We start from the raw sequence: 17,618 nt of genomic DNA on the forward strand, positions 1-17,618 counted from the left end.
AATGTGATTTGTATAAAATTAATATTGGATCAGTTAAGCAAAAAACGTCTTCCACTTTCACACCGAACTCAAACTGAGCCAATGAAGCTCATAAAAAGGGAGGCTCAGCTTTTTGCAGGCAAAACCTCAGCGACAGTTTAAAATTCAAAGTGCCTATGGACAACACTCGAATCAAATGAAGACCACTGGGTGTGTAGGAAAACAAGATTTTGGGCGATCCATGCACCCCAGACAAGGTTAATGCCACTGATCTGTGCATGGAATATTATGTTCCTATAGAAATAAATTCTGTTTATAAATCTAGTATAATTTTAAAATTAATAGGGCGATGCAGGGCAGTATTGAGAAGAGCTACATGTGCAGGTGCATGGTGAACAGGGTGAGAGTTCAGTGGGCCTACTTCCTGTCTACACATTTTTGCACTTCTAAAAGGAAACAGAGAAGGGATAAGGGTATTGACAGAGGCGGTGCTAGACTAGAAAGACTCAGTGAGAGGGAGTTAAAACAAGAGAACAGCAGACTCAACAGTCATATATGTGAGAGCAAGAGTGGAGGGTAGGAAAGGATTTTAAATTAAGAAAGAGGACAACAAAGACAGAAAAAAGACTGAAGGCAAGCTGAGAACAGAGCTGAGACGGGGAGGAGCAGACAATTTTAAAAGGATATGCAGGATCAAAAACTGAAGAAAAAAGGTGAAGATTGCAAAAGACAAGTGTTAAGGACAAGGACTGGCATTGTATATCATTTATGGAACTCAAGTTTTTAAACAAATTACATATTGATGAAGGGGAAGAAAAAACAGGATTGCTGAGCTCCCACACCTGTCTGCACTTCACCTCACATTTAAACTGAAGCTGTGCTGAAATCTCTACAGAAGGAATATTGATGGTGAGTGTTCTGCCTTAATCCAAACACCTGTGTGCAACAGTCATACTGACTTTGCATTATTGTCTGTGTATAAGCGTGCGTGTACGCCATCTACACTCACACTCCTCAGCTTTATTGTAATACCAGGGTACTGAAATTTATGGGTTAAATAAGCATGAAACTTGCAATTAGTCATGAGTCCAGCTCCCACCCTTAAAAAAAAAAACTCTAGTGTCTATGACCTACAGAAAACAGAATTGTTGGGACATTTGTGCGTTTTTGAGCACATTCATTTCCTCGCTTCTGGAGCTCCTCTATTCTATTGTGTTTTTTTATATGACATTACGTTAATTACTATAATTTTCATTTCGCACTAAGTATACGGTATGATTGACATATAAAACTACAACCCACATATCACTTACCTGTCTGTGCATTACTCATAACATACGTAACTGCAGTTTCACGGTGAGGGCACTCAACTTTTCTTGCCTTTAACTTTAGCCGTCCGCTTGTTTCTGTATTTGTTCAGTAACAAACAACAAACTGACAATTGTTTTTTTGTTCTTTTTCTCAGAGCCAAATGAACAACAACCCCGAAGTCGTCACTCCTCAGACACAATGACCACTTTCTCCTCTGTCTCTTCATTTCCCTTCACTCTTTCAGACTCTGCATTGTCTAACTCCTCTCTTACTCCCTCCTCTTTATCCCTCCCTGTTTCGATGTCCTCTTTCTTCGCTACCACTTTTCCCCCAAACCAAACTGTATGTTCGTTTGATGATACCACCCTCCGTCTACTGCAGGCGGTCCTATACTCCCTGTTCTTCGTCTTTGGGCTCGTGGGTAACCTCTTTGCCCTGTGGGTCTTCCTTTTCCTACATTCAAGCCGCAACTCTGTGCGGGTGTTCCTGATCAACTGTGCTGTGGCTGATCTGGTCCTCCTGGCGTGTCTGCCCTTCAGGGTTTTCTACCATGTTAATGGCAACAAGTGGGTACTGGGATCTGTAGCCTGCAAGCTGGTGGGGAATCTGTTTTATATGAACATGTACATCAGTATTACGTTACTGGGTTTCATTAGCTTGGACAGATACTTGAGGTTAAAAGGGAAAGGTAGAGCACGGAGATGCATGAAGATGACACTGATGGGGCGCAGCCGGGAGTGGAGCTGGGTGGCCTGCGGAGCTCTGTGGGGTGTGTCACTGGTGGCGCTGGTGCCAATGATCGCAACAGCAGAGGACAAAGAGGACAAGGACAAATGTTTCCAATACAAGCAGCGTGTACAAGCCAAAGGCAAAGCCTACTTCAACGGGGCACTGGTTTTCTTGTTCTGGCTAGTCTTCATCATGCTGGTGGTCTCCTATGCGAAAGTTGCTTCCCAGTTGCTGAGGGTGTCACGGGACAAGCCGGACCTTCCCAACGCACAGCGATATGAAAGAACTGCCAAGAAGTCTTTCTTTGTCCTCTTTCTGTTTACCGTCTGCTTCGGGCCCTACCATGCCTTTCGCCCCGTTTACATCATCTCCCAGCTCAGGGTCACAGTAGCTTGTGACTACTTGCAACTTATGGACAGTACCAACGAGGTGATGCTGTTGTTCTCTGCCTTCAACAGCTGTTTGGATCCTGTCATGTACTTTCTGTTATCTGGCTCAGTGCGTAAAACTGCCCTCCAAGCACTTGGACATAGACTTGGCAACCGGCTTCTCTTCCTGACTGAAGCAACATCAAACAGCTCGACAATGGAGCTCAGACGACCATCTGTACCGCTGGCTTTTCCTAACCGTGAACTTACCACCCCCTCAGTTACCCCCAGAACAAGTATCTGTGTCATCAACTCCAACCTCTATCGCACAGGCCTGACCACGTTTCCGACTACTGGCCGACAGTGATCACAAGTTTGTCTGATTGCAAATAATGTAAGCATAAACACTGAAAAATAAATATCTGACATTACCAAATTAGGCCAGACTCATTGGCCAATTCTCTGTAAAACTGAGGAAAGCAATTTTTATTTTTAAACCACTGAGCTACTCTTACTGTGCTCTGGCTTCTGAACATGTTGTGATGCTGTGGGAATAACTGTTTAAATAATAGTTCATTGTTTAAATGCATGAGTGAAAGTCAGTAACGTCTGAGGAGATGCACTTCATTGACTACTGTGACAGCACCTTTAGGAATATATGCTGTATGGGTAGTTCCCTTCACACAGAATGAAGTAAATGTGATTATTGGTAATAATGGATTAAGTATCTTATGAGTAATGTTAGAAAACACATTTGTAGTATTGATATTATCTTGTCTGTGTTGAAGAGATATATGGATAGGTTTAAAAATAAATGCACACTCAAGACAGAGGCACAGCCTAAAAAGCATATGCTGAACAAAACGACGAGTGCAGAGTTAACTCAATCGCAGTTATCCATTTCACTTTGTCTGAAAACTTACTAGTCTCTTTCTGAATTGTACTGATTGAGTTGAAAGCCACCTATCTGGCACTCCAGGTGAGATAAAACAAACACTAGCAGTACTGTATAACAAACATTTCACCCAGGTTTGAACCACCTGTACACATACACAGTAGCTATTGGTTTTACACTGAAAACAAGGCTGTGTTGATCTTTTGGGGGACCTTGCTGTAAAATGCTAGTTATAGTGTGAGGATCAAGGGCCTGGTTTAGCACTGCTCCATCTGGTCTGGTAGTGTTTGCTGCCTGTGTTCAATGGCTAATCCTGTTGGAATCACTGGTTGATGCTAATCTGACAATAAGAACTCTCATAGTCAGGACTGAAATAGCATTTAACATCCAATACAACCCAGCAAGACGCACCGGCTTGCAACCAGAGGGGCTCTCATGTGGTTAGAATGAAATGTATTTGTTCTAAAAGCCACTTCACTAGAAGTTTGTGTAAAGAGCGAATGTTGTGTGTGATGTGTTTGGGTGTTCCTGGTAAACAGTGTCATGCTTGACCTTTATCCCCCCACAGACAGTCAAGATAGTGATCTTCTCAGAGGAGAAGACAGACAGTGGTATAAAGCATAATTATATGTCGTTATGAAAATATTAACATCTCAGTTAACTGGTGTCAGTTTAAAGAGTGATGTTTGGTGGTTTCAGGACACACAGACTCACCTTTACATCGCGATGAATTACATTGTTGTCATGGCAGTAGCGAAGTGCCTCCAAAATCTGCCTCATGTAGTGGCTAGATGCACAGAAAGCAGAAACAGACAAGCGGGGGCATCCACAAATTGTTGTTTATTTCAGGCTTTATTAATATTTAAAATGTTTTACCAACATCCCAGACTGTTGTTCTTACCTGGCCACTGCTTCACTGTACACAAACCCAGCATCAGCTCTCTTCACAATTTCAAAACACAGGTCTGCTCCATCCATACTGAGAAGAGTGAGAAAAAGAGGATGTCAAAATTAGGTGTATGTTATTATAGATAACAGTTTACTAAAGAGCAGATTAAGTAGCATCTCTCAGAATATAGTGTATAAACCAGAGTGCATAAACCTACATCCACCAGGGAGCCATTTTATGACCTGCTGTCACTGGCATTAACACAGAGGCACTACATTTTCATTTTTGCACTTTTTGGCAGGCATCAATCCCCAGGGAGTCTTTCAGGAGGATATAGGATACAGATTCACAACTTCAAATCCCAATAAAGGAAACAAATTAACCAGGTGAGTTGATTAAGACAATTATTTCCACAATGAAGGCCAGGGGATGAATTTGTCTATCAGCACATAGAATGTATAATGTATATTCAAAGTTTAAATCAATCTCAGACTAATAAAAATAACTATTATAGATACATTGGAGCTGGTGAACTGGGAACAAGTAAAAGTGTTCATAAATAGTATCTTTTTGGAAGTATATATGATAATAATCTCTTTATTTATTCCTCTTTAACAAAACATATGCATATGTACCATTAATACTTGGTTTTTGCACAGGCATAGATGTTCAGATATATACTCAACGCCTTACTTATCACACTTATTTGCTTCGGCTAATGCCACAGTCTGTAATTACTAAAATGAGGGGGCAGGTAGTGGTGGCGATAAGGTTTGAACCATCTGCCAACTACTGATAAACTTAGTCTGTGGCTCTGTGTTTGCTTTGTCTTCTTAAGTAGATAATCACAAGACATCTATATTGTGTTCCCTGTTGAAAAAATATATATATAGCAGCTGAACAGAAACAGTCTGGTATGTGGGGCTGTTTAGCAGCTGTGGTGATGGAAAACAAGGTGCTTCCTGCTCTGATCTGGTAAGATATAATATCAAACCCTAAAACGTCAAATGCACATCTGGTTACATAATAGGGATAAAGCGATCATCGGCCCGTTTCTTTGGTAGTTTGCAGATTATTTGTATCAGCGCTTTATTTGCTTGATAAGCGCTTAAGTTAATTAAATAAAAAGGGTGCCACTTTGGCTCCGCTACAGCTCTGTGTCTGTCCCTCTGCTTCCATTTCACTCACCAATTTCACTTAATGTCCCGCCCACAACACTATCTGACTATCTTTTCTTGGATATTATGTTGAAAGTTTCTGATTTATTAAATAATTGCTTAAAGCACAAAAAAATGGGTTGTGTTGGATTTTGTAACATTACAAAATCTTTATTTTGTTTCCAAATATTGGTTATCGGTTTTACTAACCACCAATAATCTGTATTGGTTTTGAAAAACAAGTATTGGTTTATCCCTATTACATAATGCATTATGGTTGACATAGTGGGCAGCACAGACTTACAACTCAAAGACCATGTAGAGCATGCCATCCGAGCTATAGGTCTCCAGCAGCTCCACGATGTGGGGGTGTTTCAGCATGTGACAGATACTGGCCTCTCGCTTCAGATCTGGTGGCGAGAAATTAGACACAGGGTATTAGTCACATCATCCCACAATTATGTAGTTAAAAAAAGCCCAAAGTAAATTGACTTTTAAGGCAAATTCACATAAAACAAAACATGTTTATTTCAATTATTTCAGAATTGGAATCAGATAAGCTCAGCACTTTTTTTTTTAATCAGGTGCTGGTTAGAAGAAGTTAGAGACTGTGCAACGCTGATTTCCCTACTGCGCACTGAAACCATCTAACAGATTTATCTTTTTACTTTCTCAGAGCTTTCAAATAGGCACTTCTATAGTGCCCTCTTTTTGCTCATTCAAGGACTTATGTACTTTGTAAGAGCAGTAGTTCTGGTGTTGAATGTCTGAATCTTCTTGTAGGAATATATTATATATTTTCCAACCAATTACTTTATTTTATTCTACTAAATGTAAACACAGAGGAACAGATATGGCTTTTTGCTATTTCTTCCTAACATAATATGCAGAGCTTTGAAAAGATAGGGTGGGGAGGTTCTAAGACATTTTAAAGCTAAAAAAGCTACCATATACATGATGCTGCGGCACAAAATAGTGTTATAGTGACAACCACACCTATAACAAATTACAGTCTCAGCAAAGAGGACAGGCCCAGAAGGCGACTCTTACTCCTCAAGAGACCTGCCACATCTCAACTTCACCACCAGAGGGACTTACAGAGCATTTCCATCAGACAGAAGGATTCCAGTCTATGCAGATAGTGAGCAGACAAAGTGAGCTTTCACTTGTTGGGCAGACAAAGAAGCATGCTAACAAGCTGGTATCTAGCAAAAAGACAAGGAACACCAGATGTCGGGCCACTAGAATACCATTTTAATTGCACATTTGGCTCACAGTCATCAACATCAGCCCCTCTTATTATCATCCACATCACACTGCAAATACAATTACAACATGACTTGTCTTTTGACTGCCTCATTAAAGAAAATAACTCTGAAGAGAGTAGGCAGTTTTCTCCATTTAAAGAAAAGGAAGTAGACAATACTAAATAGAATGACCAACAACTGGAGAGACAAGAGGTAAAACAAAGTTAACGCAGATTGCTGTGGAAGGCTGACAGACATAATATGCTGTTACTGAACTCACTTCATAAAAATCTCATTTACACACTCCACTCCCCATCTGCAAGTCTACTGATTTCTGTGTGTGTGTTTATTCATTGTGTCGTGACAGACCCGTATCATTATGCAACACAGAGAGAAATTACGCTGTGTTTCCACTACAAAGCCCCTATTCTGCTGTTCCTTTGCTTTCATTATTTCTCTTCTCCCCTTTTCACGCTCATCCTCTGCCCGTCTCATTGAGTATCTACTCTTGAATGTAACAATGCTGCCCAGTGTCCGCACAACAACGGGGAAACCAGTCATACAGAGCCAAGGAGCCAAGGAAGCCTGGAATGGGTCTGAATGAAAGCAGTGCCATTCACTGGGCCTATTCCAAATCAATTCTTGTGTGGAAGGTTTGTGACATGATTGTTTTCAAGAATAGGGTCTTGCCTTTTGCATCTGATCTACACTTTACGGCTGTGGGACAAAACCAGGTTATCTGTCTGGGGTACTGATGGATTAAATTTCCATTACGTTCATTACCTAAAGTTACAATACCCATCTCACTAATAATACTGCAAATTGCACTTTGCCATCGAGCTTTAATGTTGATGGAGAGTGCCTACTCGTTTACTCTCTATATTCATCTTTATTAAAATCCAGATACTTACTTGTTCTGCTTTTGTTCAATACTCCCAAACACTTACTCACACACACACACACACACACACACACGTTCCAAATCTGGCTGCAGTTCCACCTTGTCACATTAAGTGTCCACTTGCTTATTTCTTCTCTTGTGACTTCTTAAAATGTCAGAAATGTGGGTGTCAAAAAGGTAGTTTCTTATAACTTAGGTGAAGCTAAATGGCTATCATTTTGGTATGGCCTGGCTCGAGTTAAACCCTTTGTAAAACACAAACAAATTGGGAAAAAAAATGCCATAGAATTTTCTTTGTTTATCTAGTTTGATGGTTGTCATCACTGAAAAAACACTAAAACAGTAGCTGCAAGCATTTGCTGTGTGGGCACTTTTTTTTAAAGAAAAACTAATTGCCTGTTTGGTCTGACTGCAGTTTAACAGGCAGTAATGAGAGCTAACATTAGCAAACAGCTGTTTTATCAGAGGGGAACTACTTTAAAGTTGATTTCTTTCTGGGCGAAATTACGTGGCATCGGATTGGTGCATACTACTTGAAGACTTCTTTATCCTTCTGGATATTTTTGTCATCACAAATACTGCGGACAAGCTAAATTGTTTACCGTGCTTGGTGCAGCTGACCACAGGGTGAATCATGTTGCTACAAGTGACTTGGGAGACCACAACATGACTGCAAATTTTCCAAGGAAACAAAAACTCTAATAAATCTTTTGGTAAATAGTTTGTTTTTTCAACAAATTTACAGTTCCAGGATAATGGGTACATACTTACATCAATAATGTTTTTAAACACAAGTGTAAATTTCTGCTTCTAGGAGCCATTTCCTTGTCTTGCTGTTATTGGCTACCAGGCTAATCTCTAACTGGGGCATCACAGATGGCACATTGTGCGCACGCAAACACACACTCACGCACGCGCGCACACACACGCACACACACACACGCACACAGGACTAAGCACAAAACCACATGGTGAGAGATGGCATGATTTACTATCTCAGGCATAATCATCATCACCACAACCTAACCAACACATACACACAAACAGGCAAACAAATGCAGTGCCAACATATTATTCATCTGGGCGCAGAATGTGTGATATTATGTGTCTGGGTGGTGGATATCTGATCCAAACACTATCTGCAGATTACAGTATTCCTTTTATGTCCATTTGTCATAACCCACAAGAAAAACAAGGTGGGTTGGGTTTGCATTAAAGCACAGGAAACAGTTCACAAGTTAGACTTTTCAAAGATTTAAGTCCGTTTAAAAGATTAAGTCTCTGTGATTGACAACATCCCTGAAAACTATCCTCTCTTGTCCTGATTCTGAGTTTAACCCCACCCATCTGGTGCTCCATGTGCACAAAATACAGTGGAGGTATGTTGGTATGTGTAAGGTATGTGGTGTTCCTCACCTTCTGTGCTGAGGCCAGGGCTGGAGGTGAAACTGGCCACATCCACAATCTTCACAGCAAACTGCTGGCCTGTGTCCCTGTTGATGCAGCGCCTCACCACGCTGAAGGGACCCCTGTAAATAACAAAATATTCTGGATTTACATTGGGTGGTTAGCTAGGCATTGTAGCCATGTTCGTGCCAGTGAGAATTATAGAGCAGTGGTGTGCAGTACAGCAGTAAAAGCTAAAATAAAAGCTTATTTTAGAGACCTGACCAAGGGAGACCTACCCTAGAAGGTTTATTTCTGGACAAAATGGGGTGGCAGATATTGTAAGGTTGGGCTTCCTGATGTAAATGCAAAAGGGGCTGACATATATACACGTTTTCCTGTCTGTGTCCAACAGGATGAAAGTAATTTTGCATTAAAAGTTAGCACCACTTAATGTTTGTGCGGCATATTTCAGATTTCTTTTGGAATGTTTGTGTTGTGTTAAGAATAAATACAAAAGCCAGCCCTGTAGCACAGGGAAACAACCTTTTAGCCATATTAAAACCCCACACATCATGAATGTGGTTTAATCCCATGAAAAAAATGTACATTCACAAAATGTTTTGCTTTGTATGAAACATTTACTACAAATAATGTGATCCTATCCCTTCTGTGTTCACACACACGCACGCACGCACGCACGCACGCACGCACGCACAAGTTGGATCTCTGCTTTTCACTTGTTTGCTTACACCCGGGTTCTGCTATGTGGCAGTCCGCTGCTCCTACTGCTTAGGATGGTTTAAATGCAGATATTGAATTTCACTAGTATATGTGACAAATAATATTATAATAAAAAAAGTTATATCTGCCATTCTACACACAGAGTATGGGAGGAAAACACACCTGACAACCTTGCAGGTTGATGTCATGCTCGGGAATACACTATGCGGACAGCTGTGAACTCGTGTCGGTCACGCAAGCCGTTGTGTCCACGGCAATGCACACATTGTGGCTGTGCGACCGATACAAGGCGGCAGTTATTTTGAACCAGCTCCCGGAGAAATGCACTTCCCGTGCTTAGTCTTTGGAAATAAAAAGAAGAAATCAAAACTATACCGACTGGGGCTATTATTCCTTGCCGTGTTCCACTGTGATTGAATCACCCAAGATGCATAAAGCAAAGTGGTGGCCATTAAAGGTTGGTTTAACTGAACTCATTTAGAAAATTAATTTGAGTCAAACAGTCAATGTTATTCAGTTTGTAAGTTCTGTGCATGTCGTAAGTCTTGGGGCTGCAGCTGATTTGCTCTCACATTTGTCTCTCACATCTGCTGAAATGATTAACAGATACAAACAAACGCAGGCGGCATATGCACGCTCTGGGCCGGGATAACCGTAAAACACAACACTCTTTCCCTCTAGTGTTCCCAAGAAACCCCACTGATCTTTGCACCCCTGGGTTGAGGAGCCGTCACAGCTGTGTTTCCTATTAAAAAGAGGGCCTCAGAGGTGTGGGGGGCTTCCTGGGTGATTGATGGAGCATCTGACGCCCCTGTATCAACATTACAATAGTCTCAGATCTGTGTTTGACTTTTAAACGTTTGGGGGAGTTAAGACAGAGGCTGCAACTAGGGTCGGGTACAGAACTCTGTACTTTTATTGGTACCGACCTAATCATGTCGGTATTACCGAGGATTAACTCATGTAAAATCAAACTGTGCCAAATTTCAGTACCTGAGAGCGAGTAAGTGCAAGCTTATCTGTCCTCTTTGTATATCAGCTCCGAGACACACACACACACACACACACACACACACACACACACACACACACACACACACACACACACACGCACACGCGCGCGCAGAAGAGCGGACGGAGCAAACTATGTCGGCTCTGCAGTTTTGTTTAAGTTACAGTGAGTCAGGGCAACGCCGATAACATGGTTTTAAATGTGGTTGCAGTTTTTCAAAACTTCACGGAAACACCATTCATTGTGACGTGATATTAATGGCGAGCTGAAAGTAGTCGCGGTGCTGTTGACACCGGTATCGGTACTGATAACGGTTCAGGTTACCCAAGGTACCCAACTCTAGCTGCAACCCCAGGGATACAAATGACACAGTGAGGGTAAGGCCATCTTCTCACTATTCTAATGTGTGACAATAAAACCCATTACTGCCATTAAGCAATGATCTGTGGTTGGATGAACCTGCCAGATTTTATGCATCAACCTCATTTGTAATCTTGGCTGTCAATTAAAAAGGGAGCTGCATGAGATTTAATTCACAAATTGGACTGTTTCTAAACCAGTTGCAAATTGCAAGTGAAAGAGGGTTTGGCCTTTTTAATTTAATAAATTAAAACGCAATTTATCTCATTCTCTAAAATAAAAATATAAATTACCTGAATGGTTGTGTTTTCATTTTTTCTATTTAACATGTAGTTTTTGTACCGTAGCTATCAGGGGAGAGCGGAGAGGCTGCATGCCATACTGGCATCACCACAGCTGTGCAAAATGGGCTCATACAAAACGCCCACACATGGCTCACATCCGACAGCGGCAGTCATCAAACACGAGCCCAAAGTGGCAATCTTTCCACACTGCTTCGAGGCTCATTTCAACTCTCTGCTCTATGTGAATCAAAAACTGGATATTAGGTGTATTTCATCCATGCTGCCCATGAGCTAAATTTCCTCTCAGGTCTGGTTTTTCTCTCTCTTAGTCAGGGACAGGACACATCTACAGCTGCAGACTCATCACCAGTACGGCTCTTCTGAAAGCAACCATCTTTGCTTAAAGCAGCATTGTGCTCTTTAGCTGAGGCAAGCAGTAAACATAATTCACTCAGTTAGTCTCTCTGAATAATTTTGGGGGGGAAATGTTTGCACAGGTAGGCACGTTATTGTTGTTGTCCCCAGGTTCAAATACCTAGTCAAGCATATTGCATCTTATCTGGTCCATCATTGTGCATATTATCATCTGTGGCATAAGGTAATAAGCCTACAATGGTACTTTTCTCTCCACTGTAATTTTAAATATTTTCTGATAAATCCATTGCAATAGCTATATGTCCAAACGAACTTGGTGTCTGCAAATGGATGAAATCATAGCATTCTGCGATTGTTTAATTGTTGAAAAAAAGACATTAGATTTGGCAGGCATGTTAGTGATATAATGTCAATATATTTTCGTAGAACTTTTTAAATAAGGCATATTAGTGTTGAAGTCCATGGATGCACGGAGCTGACAATTGTCTATGAATACATTTAGGGATGTGCTTCTAAGGGGCACAACATTAAAAGGGATTCCAACAGAAGGCTTTTATGATAAATACTGTTTGCCCTACTGCCTAAACTGAGCTCAAGTGCAAAGCTGTTCATTTCACAAGTTAAACAAAGTTCAGTACAGTTCAACAGTAGTCTGTGAATGTCTAAGCAACATTAATCCAAAGTGCTTCCTTATGCAAATTAGAGACTCCTTTAAATATTAGCTGGGAAATTAGTACTCTGGTTGAAAATTAAAATTTAGAGCAGAGACACCCTCAAGAGGTTTAAAGGCTTTGGCAGAACTATCCTTACCTCTACATAAACCAGTAGAGGATCCAGGTTTGTTTAAACAACCCAGCAGAGTCTGGCCTTGCAGTCTGAAAGAAAGCTTCACCTATCCACCATCTATTCACAACTAATGATCTGCTGTGTGTGGGTAGCTCAAAGGTACTGTGGTACTGCTCATATACTGTACTGTGTAGGGAGAGGAATGTTGTAAACATGCCTTGGAAAAATTTAATAATTAGACCTACCATGACAACATAAAGCACTGACAAATAAGCCTGGTGTAAATATTAATATGAAAGTCAATAACAAATCACAAAACGTATGCAGATTGCAGAAATGCTGTCTGTAAACTTTACTGGACAGTCCTTATCTATGTATATGTGCACAATGGCACTGCCAGCCATAGTGATCCTTCGGATTGACAACGTCAGTTAGCGGTTAGAAAATCAATTTTGATTTTGTGTCAACAGATGCTCTTTTGTCCTCCTCTGCATTTCATTCATTGCAGCGGTAAACAAGGAAGTAGCTACTCTAGTATTGATTTATGACCATTTTAAGACCAGAGGAGAACACTTCTTTGTTTAATATCACTAAAAGTAAAGTTATTTGCGCGAGCCAGCAGCCACACAGAACTGCTGGCTGCAGACCTGTGTCTTGGGCAAGCATGAGAGAGAATCACCATGTGTGTGTTTACAATAACTTCCAAGTAGAAAACTTCTGCTCCCAAAACAAGGTTGCCGATTTCACGTATCTTCGCAATTCAAATCAACCGCCACTGTTGGCGATATCCATGATTTGGTCTATATCATATTACACTTGACATTACTTTTTTAATGACACAAACATGACTGTCTCTTGATATCTTACAAAATGGGAAGATGACACATTCAATAACGTGATATAATAATAAAAAAATAATATGAATAACTGTAATGATCCCAGCAGGAGAAGCTCAGTGGATGTTTGAACCCCAGGTTTTCATAGCAAAACGACAGTTCCATTTACATAAATGAGGGAACAGAAAACTAGAAAGATACCTTGATATGCAATCCAAAATAGCACAAACACCAACAGCCTGAACAAAACCATCATGTTTAACAGTTTAGCCAGCGTTTTTGTTGCCTCCAATCTGTGTGTGTGTCGCGTTCATGGCGGTTTCCTGCTATGACAACCAGCCACAGCGGTACTAATCTGCAATGGAAAAAGGAGGATGGGGTACCGCGGCCGAGTCTAGCAGGTACCATTAATGGAAAAACACCATTAGAGGGCTGATGAATGTCGTGAGCGCTTTCAACTCCTCCTGCCATGATTCCGTTTTCTAGAAACACACATTGAAGGCTAAGCAGTGCACCTGTATGGCAACTTCAGGAGACTCAGATGAAGCTGGGAAGAATTAAACATGGTTTCCAAGACGCAGTAATCCACTGTGATAATAATATTTCTAATGAAATAAGGTAATTGTTAACAACTTTATCAAGGTTAACCGATAATCGTTACATCCCTGTTCACAAGTGGGAAGATATTCTCTTTTTCTACATGTTGACAAATATAATTCCCACCTGTCACATCAGTGAACATGACGAGGGCTGGATCAAGCTGAAAGGGTATTAATAAATATTTCCTGAATAACTGTGCCTTGTCTGTTTTATGCTGTATAAACCAGCTTGAAGTTAATAAAAACATTTGGTTAGTGAAAACTAACATTTCTGTTTACATGCTTAAAATTTAGACAAACGGAAGCAAATGCTATTAGTGGCTCAACAACTTGCCATCCGTGCAGGAAAGCATTTTGTGTAAGACTTGGATGCTAAAGGCTGCATCTGTTTGGGGAGAAACTATTATGAGCCACTAAAAACGATCAAATCAATGAAAATGTAGGATTTAAATGTCGTCCAAGCAATTTAATTATCCAACTCAGAATAAGCCAAAGGGCTGATCACTACATTGGTTTAGATTGAGTCGCACATCCCAATATCCTTGGCTCTAATGAGCACTCCGGGGCTGAAATAAAGAGCACTGTGACTCAAATGTTGCTTCTCAACAACCTAAGTCCTATTCAAACAGAATCACTACAGACAGAAATGGATCAAATTGTTTCAGCACTTTGCAAACACTTCAAATAGAGCTGAAATCTAAACTAAAAAAAACACAGGCCTGTGGGTGCTGCATTATGTTCGACATCATATCATGATCACATATTAACTATGCAAACTAGAATCATTATGAACATATTATGAGCAAAGCATGCGCTGCCCAGGCCTGTTCAATAGCTTGTCATCTTTAACCAGAGTAAATCCAGTCAGAAGTTAAATTGACACCTGACCTGTTGGATCTTCTTTTATTGAAATAAAGAGAGTATAACCCCATGGGAGTTAAATTAACATTTACATACATAAGCTGTAAAATCAGACAGGTCCATGTGTCTCTTTATGACCATGCCATACAGACCTATATAGCTCTTGCTGTTGCCATGCAACTATAAGCCCTTACAAATCCGGGGTCGGACTTGCTAAAAGTATAACTGCAACGATTAGTCAGCTGATCAATTAATCGATTAATAATCACCAACTACTTTAATAAGTGATTTATTTTTCAAATAAAGAAAGTGCGGTCTTCAGTTTGACTTCTTTCAGTTCTGAAACCTTGCTAAACTGTCACTGCTGCCTGTAATGCAAAAGCATGTTTGCCTTTTAAAATAATGAGAAGGCAGCACTGATGGGAGAGAATTCAACTGGACAAGGACCATCTGTTGGTACTTAAGTGTGCATTGAGACAATCATTGCCTTAAAAACATCTAAACTTGAAGTTCTATACTATCGCAGAAACAGGTTACTTGTAAAACCTAATCAAGAAGACACTATCAGGAAAAGAAGATGTCAACAAGAAGTCCATAACGTCATACAAAACACTTTCTTCAAATGAAATTCCTTACCTTCTTTCAGTAGAAAGCACCCAAAACGTGGCACGAGCCGATCAGGGATAATAATAGACAACAACTCGGAACAACAATAGAAGTCTGAAGGAGGCTTGGACTGGGTAATAGAGCTTATGTAAAAAACTTTGAAAAGAGCTAAAGTCAAAAAGAGACAATAATACAACATCACCAAGACCATCCAATATTGTGGGACAAATCACCATGACAACTCTAACATTGGGCCTATATGGAAGGATGTAAAGGACTAACTAATTACAATAAACTAAGGGATTAGCTCATTTCACCCACTCAATTATAGTATTTGGTAATTAGTGTGCCCTGATGAGACACTGTGGCTGAAATGTTAATCTCAGAACCAGGTTTTTGAAAACATTTCACCTACAAATATGTCATGTTGGTTAGACATATCTGAATTAACAGATAAGTCTCAGAAAAAGTCAGATAAAACAATTGTACTGAATGTGGATGATAATGAAAAAAAAAAACTAATAAAATTCTGGAGGTCTTCATTGATATAGTATTGTCAGTCCATTTAACCCAATGACAGGCACAAAGCATCATCCTGCCTTCAATCCATTTTGCGTGGAGATAAATCTTGCCATCCCCTTATTTGCCAAAATGGCCTAACTTCTGTTTTAAAACATACTTAGGCTTAAATGTAGGAGCAGGAATGTTCTCTTACCAGAAAGAACAACATGGAACAGGTCTACATTATGTTTCCTGTGGCTATAAAGCATTTCCATTAAAAATGTGAATTAATTGACATCATGAGGTTTCAGGTGTCTGCCATGTTGTCCACCAACTACAGTTGTGCTAAGACTAAAACCTGTGGTTAAAAACAACGTGGGAGATGGCAGAGTGCTGCAGTCAATGTCTGCTGGCATTATTTATATCCTTAGCCTCAGGGCCATCCCATCCCCAACTCCACTTGTCTCCATTGATCTGCCTCAGCTTTTTCCCCCTCCCCTCCCTACCACGGCTGAAGAAAAATGATCCCCCCTACCTCCTGCAACACATCCCAAGACACCAGGACTCAACACACTTGATCCATCAACCAAAGTTTCACAAAAGGAACTGGCAGGATAAGAGGGATTTTCTGGTCTTTTCTGTGACATTAATGTGACATCTTGCTTCTTTACTAAAGCTTAAATTAAGCTCCAGTCAAACTGTTGTTCACTCAGGCATTACTTTTCTACTGACCTGTATGGACTATGTGACCATACCCTGCCCAACCGCTTGATATCAAATCTAGAAGCATTTGCAAATACAGTATTTCTCAGTGTTTGTTTAGGGCTACCAAACAGATAGAGGTTACTACATTTTGGCTATAAAATGTAGCCTGGATGTATTAACCTCTACAAAAGGTGGCACTCCATGCAGGATAAACAGGTATTGCCATGTAGGTTGATAATTACAGAAAAGACATTATCTAGAAGCTGGCATCTATTATATTCCCCCTTACATGGAACAGCTCATCTGAAAGCTGAGGTGGATAAAAAATTATCTAAAGAATTTAAATATTGCTTGACCCCCACCTTGGGACAAGCAAAGAAAATAAAAACGGTGAAAATCACTCTTCATCTACCATTCACAACGGCCTGTGGATTCCACATTCCTGTATTTACCACTCTAGTTTATTTGTATTGTCAAATTATACCATACAAACATGTAGATGGTTTGCTCTGTTATCTCACTAACTCTCACCAGTGGCTTCTTGTATCCTTTACTGGGACTCCAAGGTAGTGGTCCTGGACCAACCATCAATTAGTAACCAAGATGACAGAAAATCCTAGGATACAGAACAGGGCCTGAGGGTCTGGATAGAGTGTGACTCTTTCCACTAGAACAAACGTAATGGACCCTCAGATGTCCAGGGAGTGAAGCTTACGGGGGGAGGGGACTGACTGGTGGCCCATGGCCGTTATGGGCCTGTCAGCTTTCCCACCTCACTTCCAGCAGGAGTCATCTCTGACCACACAGAAGTAACATGCATACTGTGGCAATTTTCATGACACCTTTAACATTGGTCTCACATGATTTAAATGGGCCTCCTTCAGTCTCCTGCCTTATATAAAAACATTACATAAACTCACTGTTAATCTATGCCTTTTCTGACACCTTCAAGGAGTGTTTGACCAGATGCGAGTCAGCCTGTAACTGTATGCAGGTATGGCTCCTATCAAAACAAGGGGGGTTAGGAGAAGGACAATCCTGTCTGCAGACATTTTAGATGTGAAGCCAGATGTCTTGTCACTTAAAC

The 17,618-nt window shown here is 40.6% G+C and overlaps 2 protein-coding genes across 21 annotated transcripts in view; one reads left to right on the forward strand and one right to left on the reverse strand.

Annotated features, from left to right (window-relative positions):
* LOC117939342 (peripheral plasma membrane protein CASK) overlaps positions 1-17,618 on the reverse strand; it is a 45,865-nt gene that overhangs the window by 26,744 nt on the left and 1,503 nt on the right. For all 20 annotated transcript variants that reach the window (XR_004655566.1, XM_034864588.1, XM_034864583.1 and 17 more), the window contains exons 2-5: positions 8,893-9,005; positions 5,633-5,738; positions 4,184-4,261; positions 3,997-4,069 (exon numbers count right to left, since the gene is read on the reverse strand). Coding sequence is in view for 19 of the 20 variants with exons in the window: in XM_034864588.1 (XP_034720479.1) it covers positions 3,997-4,069; positions 4,184-4,261; positions 5,633-5,738; positions 8,893-9,005 (370 nt within the window). In the remaining variant the exon portion in view is untranslated. The remainder of the gene's footprint in view (positions 1-3,996; positions 4,070-4,183; positions 4,262-5,632; positions 5,739-8,892; positions 9,006-17,618) is intronic.
* On the forward strand, positions 480-2,823 carry LOC117939348 (probable G-protein coupled receptor 34). Its single transcript, XM_034864609.1, has 2 exons — positions 480-888; positions 1,445-2,823. The coding sequence occupies exon 2, from the start codon at positions 1,489-1,491 to the stop codon at positions 2,752-2,754; it is 1,266 nt and encodes a 421-aa protein (XP_034720500.1). The 5' UTR covers positions 480-888; positions 1,445-1,488; the 3' UTR covers positions 2,755-2,823.

Source organism: Etheostoma cragini, chromosome 24, assembly GCF_013103735.1.
Source record: "Etheostoma cragini isolate CJK2018 chromosome 24, CSU_Ecrag_1.0, whole genome shotgun sequence".
NCBI classification, from domain to species: Eukaryota; Metazoa; Chordata; class Actinopteri; order Perciformes; family Percidae; genus Etheostoma; species Etheostoma cragini.